This window comes from Moschus berezovskii, chromosome 23, assembly GCF_049115385.1.
Source record: "Moschus berezovskii isolate FMDL1 chromosome 23, NW_MosBer_1.0, whole genome shotgun sequence".
NCBI classification, from domain to species: domain Eukaryota; kingdom Metazoa; phylum Chordata; class Mammalia; order Artiodactyla; family Moschidae; genus Moschus; species Moschus berezovskii.
In genome coordinates, this window is record NC_142482.1 from 51,823,029 (window position 1) to 51,829,028 (window position 6,000).

General features: G+C 45.2%; 1 protein-coding gene across 9 annotated transcripts in view; it reads left to right on the forward strand.

The window, feature by feature from the left end:
• Window positions 1–6,000, forward strand: part of ATXN1 (ataxin 1) — a 412,658-nt gene extending 406,658 nt beyond the window's left edge. For all 9 annotated transcript variants that reach the window (XM_088831365.1, XM_088831363.1, XM_088831364.1 and 6 more), the window contains 2 exons: window positions 280–802; window positions 2,058–6,000. In XM_088831365.1, the coding sequence (XP_088687491.1) occupies window positions 280–802; window positions 2,058–2,152 (618 nt within the window). In that variant the 3' untranslated portion in view covers window positions 2,153–6,000. The remainder of the gene's footprint in view (window positions 1–279; window positions 803–2,057) is intronic.

Below are 6,000 nucleotides of genomic sequence, written 5' to 3' on the forward strand. Positions count from 1 at the left end.
GTTCATTGACTTGTTTTAACAGAGACCAACTACACGGTAAAACTATATTTTGAATACTGGATGGACTTTGACTGGCTTCTCTATATGGTAAACACAGGTACAGCAGAAAATTAAGAGGCTTATTTACATGTATTGGTAGAGGCAGATTGGGGAACTGAGTCTGTCTTTTCTTCCGGTCAGCTTAGGTGCGAATGTATGTTTGTGTACATGCAGTAAAACAAGGCTAAAATGTCTTCTTTTCCTTCTTTCCCTTCTCCCTGTCTCTCACTGTTCCCACAGGTCAGCGTGGAAGTTTTGGTAGAGTATCCTTTTTTTGTGTTTGGACAGGGCTGGTCATCCTGTTGCCCAGAGAGGACCAGCCAGCTCTTTGATTTGCCGTGTTCCAAACTCTCCGTCGGGGATGTCTGTATCTCGCTCACCCTCAAGAACCTGAAGAACGGCTCTGTTAAAAAGGGCCAGCCCGTGGATCCGGCCAGCGTCCTGCTGAAGCACTCAAAGACCGACGGCCTCGCAGGCAGTAGACACAGGTATGCCGAGCAGGAAAACGGGATCAGTCAGGGAAGCGCCCAGATGCTCGCTGAGAACGGCGAACTGAAGTTTCCCGAAAAAATAGGATTGCCGGCCACGCCCTTGCTCACCAAAATAGAACCCAGCAAGCCCGCGGCCACGAGGAAGAGGAGGTGGTCCGCGCCCGAGACCCGCAAACTGGAGAAGTCGGAAGACGAGCCACCTTTGACTCTTCCCAAGCCTTCTCTCATTTCTCAGGAGGTTAAGATTTGCATCGAAGGCCGCTCTAACGTAGGCAAGTAGAAGCCGCGTGGGGAAGGGAAAGCTGGCCCTCCTTTATCATTTGTATCCAGATTACAGATGTACTGTAGGTTAAATAACTCAGTATTTACATGTTATCCTCTTACTTTAGGGTTCTGTTATAACCTTGTCATTAGAGTTACAGCGGGTGTTGGGCAGGCGATTGGTGCATATGCTTTTTCCAGGCGTGCCTCTCGGCAGGTGGGTGCCAGGGTAGGTCCAGCCCAGGCTCCAAGCAGGTGGTGGGCATTCTGGTTGAGATGAAGGTGGCCCCATGGCACTCACCTTTTCTGGCATCGTGGATGCACCCAAAGGGGTGCTGACTTCCACCGGCTTCAGAGGGATGGTCTGCGGGAAGGGAGCTGCGTCAGGGGGGTGTGCGCCTGCCTGGGTGACACTTCTGTGAGGGTGTCTTTCTCTCTGCCTCCCTCTCTCTTGCTCTCGGCACCAGATTGGAGGTCTGGGGGAATGTCCTCAGGAGGTTCCCCTGTGCAGAGTCAGCATCGGGGCCTCCGAGAAAGGTACCAGACAGCAGATGGAAAGCTAACCATGTAAAAGAACATTTCCCTCCCCCCCAACTTATTTTACAATAAAAGCAACTTTTAATCATAGAGATAAATATATATATATTTCCCCCTATGGGGCCTGACTGCACTGATATTTTTTTAAAGAGCAACTGCCACCCATGGGATTTCGTTTCTGCTTTACTAGTGCAGTAGTGATGTCTCCAGGGCGTCATGGTGGGCAGGCGGCCCCTGAGGGCATCGCTCTGCACTGGTTGGGGGTAGGGGGCGCTGGGCAGCAGGGGTGGGGGAGAGTGAACACCCTCTCCGGTCTCTGTGCAGTGTTAGGAAAACCAATCAGGTTAATTGCATTGACTTCGCTCCCAAGAGATAAGACACAAACTGCCCTTCAAAAGAGCTGCAGAAGCTCTTTGCTTTGGGTTTGCAAATCTTTTGTCTTTTAACTCTAGTACTGTTTATAGTTCATGACAATGGACAACTCGGGTGCCACTTTTTTCAGATTCCAGTGTGACGTGAGGAATTAAGATTTTGAAGATAAGCATATATATTACTATCTCTAAGTACTTAAAATGCCGTTCACACTTTATTACCAAGCATCTTGGTCTCTCATTCAACAAGTACTGTATCTCACTTTAAACTCTTTGGGAAGAAAAACAGAAAAGGAAAAAAAAAAAAAAAAACTAAGTTGCTTTCTTTTTTTTTTTTAACACTGTAACTACATTTCAGCTCTGCAGAGTTTCTCACGGAGCAAGATGCTGAAAGTTTCAAAGTGGTTTCAAGGGATGAATGTGAATTATGAACTTGTATGTGACAATGAATGACCATCACGTGCAGCCTGACAGGAGGCACTCTTCACTTTGATGTCTCAGAAAGGATTTAAAAAGCATATGCAGAGCTGGCAGAGGAACTGAGAGGGAAGGGATGGGGAAAAAAAAAAAAGAATACTCACTTTTGTCCAGTGTTTTTTCTTTTTAAGACGAACTTTTAAAGAACCTTGCGATTTGCACATCTTGAGTTTATAAATTTGTGTGATATTCCTGCAGTTTTTATTCAATAACATTGTGGGAAAGGCTTGGGGGACTGAACGAGCATAAATAAATGTAGCAAAATTACTTTCTAACCTGCCTAAACTCTAGGCCTTTTATAAGGTTATGTTCCTTTCAAGATTCATTTTTGGTCTTCTTACCATATCTGTCACATAAAACCAGGTCTTAGCAGGACAACTCTGAGAATTTTCTTCAGATTCATTGAGAGAGTTTTCCATGAAGACATTTATATATGTGAGCAAGTTTTTTTTTTTTTTTTAGGAAAACAATTATTATTGTTGTTATTAATGTTACTTTCAAAATGACTTTCTTTTTCCATCTGAAATCAAGATTTAATGTTTGGTACAAACCCAGAAAGGGTCTTTCACAGTTGAGACCTTTTATCCCCAGAGATCTGAAAAATTGTTTGTGGGTTTTGAGTGTGCGTTTTAAGTGCTTAAAAGTTTTTTAAGGAGAGAGAAATTTTTAAATATTCTTACTTGGAATGGCTGCAACGAATCTGAACAAATACCTGATTTTTCTTTTACCATTGAAAAGAGTACTTTTTCCATTTCACAGATTTAAAAAAAATTCTCGTCAGCCCACATTCTGGCTTTCCAGTATTCCTTCACAGTCAGCTCTCAGCAGAACTGATGATTTTTAGAAACCATTTCTGGGGTGTACCAAAAACATTGGAGTAGATTTTGAACTGCTAGATTTCTTTGGTTTTCATTACCCTCTCAGCATGCTAGCAGAGAGCTGGGTGAGTCCATTCTTGCAGTCATATTGCTTATTTAGTGCTGTATTTTTTTAAACGTCTCTGTTCAGAGAACTTGCTTAATCTTTCATATATTCTGCTCAGGGCACTTGCAATTATTAGGTTTTGTTTTTCTTTTTTTGTTTTGACGGTAAGAGGAATAGGGGGCTGCCATACAGACTTTGTCCTCATCAATACCACTAAGGACTGCGATTCAGGTGGACTCAGAGAAACACCCACCACCTTTTGGCTTCTTTTGAGTACTGAACTAACCGGATCCACACCTCCAACACTAAAACGGGAAAACATGCGTGGTTTGGAGCAATAGGAACATCATCGTTGTTTTTCGTGCTTCTGTTTCAGGTATAGGAATTATCAAAGAATCGGTTCTTTCTAAACATTGTCCTATGTCACCTTCTTGCTTCTTTAGCGTGTGCAATACTTTCTGTGCCAATAGAGTCTGATCAGTGTGCTCTAGAGAAAGTGTAGGTAGGCCCCTCTTGGCTTTTTCCTTATTCTCTCCATCCTTTTCCTGTGCCGGCCAGAGAAGGGCTGGAAGGAAGGAGCCAGGAACAGGAGAGCCTCCTGCTGGGTGATCGCCCTGTTCGAGAAAGCCGAGGCCCCGGGGCAGGGAGCTTTTGGGGGGAGCCCCGCGTTTCCGTCGCCCTGTTGCAGAAAAGAGCCGGGAAGCACTCACTCTTCCCCTCCTCACCGCGAGGAATGGTGGCGCGCAGACGGGAAGGAGGCAGGCTCATTTCTAAGGCACACTCTGGAGCGATCAAGCCAGGATCAGCCCCTGTTCCACGGTCCTTTCCTCGAGTAGGTGGCGCCCCCTGCTCAGGTCTGTGTCCTGGAGGCTTGGGGCCGCGCCTCCTCCGTGGGCAGGAAGCTCGGTCCACCGCGTGCGCGCCTTCCGAGCCTCCGGCGGCTGCGGAGGGGCCAGGCCTCCTGCGGACAATGGCCACCGCTCCTCTGTGGCAGCTCTCGCCTCCAAATAGGAAGGCCACCCGGAGAACAGGCGCCCTGCTCTCGTTGGCAGACGTGGGCGAGCCCCGGGCCCCCAGAGCAGCCGGGTCACTGCGCCCGCGTAGCCCACCTAACAGTGCTGGGCGTAGAAACCCTCCGGTGCCGCGCAGCTTGCGAGGAGCAGCCACGTGCCTCTGTACTGTGTCCACTTTGCAATATTTACCTAACCCGTCTTTTGTTCTTCTTACCCGTTTTCCATTTTTAAACTAGTAACAGGATTTTTGCGTTTACAGTGGAACACAATCACCAATAAATTAGTCAGGGCGAAAAGAAAAAAAATTCACCAACAAACAAGGACCTCTCTTTCTAGGGATTTCTAAATATATAAAATGACTGTTCCTTAGGATGTTTCAACTTCGGAATTATTTCAGTTTGGGCCACATTGGGGGCGGGGCGGGGCGGCTAGAGAGATGGATACCACTTACCTCAAATCTTTTCAAGTGGAAATCCAAAATCGCGTTTTCATTTGGACGTTCAGGATGATTTTCTATGTCGGTCAATTTTGTGTCTTTTCCAACTCACCCCCGTTTGTTTTGGGAGGAATTTCTTTTTTTTTTTCCCCCCATTGGTGTCCTCAATCCCATTTCTCACCCTGCATCATGGCCCTATGTGTGTCCTGTTAGGTGAGCGCGTTGGGTTTTCTCGCCCACCGGGAAATGGCAGCACCCCTCCTCCTCCCCCCCAAGGAACTCTGCAGAACCTTTCACACCTCTAACTCAGGGACGGGGCTGGCGTGTGTGTGGTACACTGACGTGTCCAGAAGCAGCACTTTGACTGTTCTGGGAGTAGGGTTGTACAACTTCAAGGAATGTTTGGATTTCCTGCATCTTGTGGATTTCTCCTTAGATACCGCGTAGATCGCAATATGCTGCATGTTCAAGACGAACAGTAGCTCCTAGAAATCATAAAATCCACTCTTTGCACATAGTTCGATCTTTACTGAAATACGTTGCCAAAATTTATTTTTGTTGTATAGCTTTGGAATTTTTTTTTTTTAAGGAAACAATTGACAATACCCTTTAACATCTGTGACTACTAAGGAAACCTGTTTCTTTCATAGAGAAAAAAAAAATCTAAAATGCTTTTGAAGACACTAAATGCCATGCTATTTCAGATCTGGGTGAAGAAGCAGAGCTCTGGGGACAGAAGGCCAGGCTTTTTGAGCTGTGTTGGTTGTCATGGCTACTGTTTGATGAACTGTAAACAGCTCGACAAACTGTGGTCTGTTTCCTCCTAAAACCTTTTGCACATCCTATCTCCTAGTCACCCATGATAATCCCAGGTGAAAAGAGGGCCAGCAGTCTCTGTGGCCCAATCCCACTTCTTCAGGGTGATGTGAAGCAAAGGGAATTACACTGTGGGTTTTCAAGTGAAGCGGAAGTCTTTGCTTCCACCTTTGTTTTCAACCCAGAATTTCTGAAATAGAAAATTTAAGAACACATCCAGTAATAACTATACAGAGAACATACTTTTCTATAAAGCACATGCCTATCTATGCCATTGTGTTAGGTTGGTTTCCTCTTTTTTCCCTCCACGGACAGTGTTGTGTTTCTGTTGATAGGGAAACTCCAAACTGTTTGCACACCTCTACTCCGGAGCTAAGATTTCTTTTACATAGATGACCTCGCTTCAAATAAGTTACCTTACGGATAGGATCTTTTCTTGTAGCACTATACCTTGTGGGAATTTTTTTTTAATGTACACCTAATTTGAGAAGCTGAAGAAAAAAAAAACTTTGAAGCACTCACTTTGAGGAGTACAGGTAATGTTTTTTAAAAATTGCACAAAAGAAAAATGAATGTCAAATGATTCAGTGTTTGAAAGATATGGATCTGTTGAAACAATGAGTTTCATACTTTGT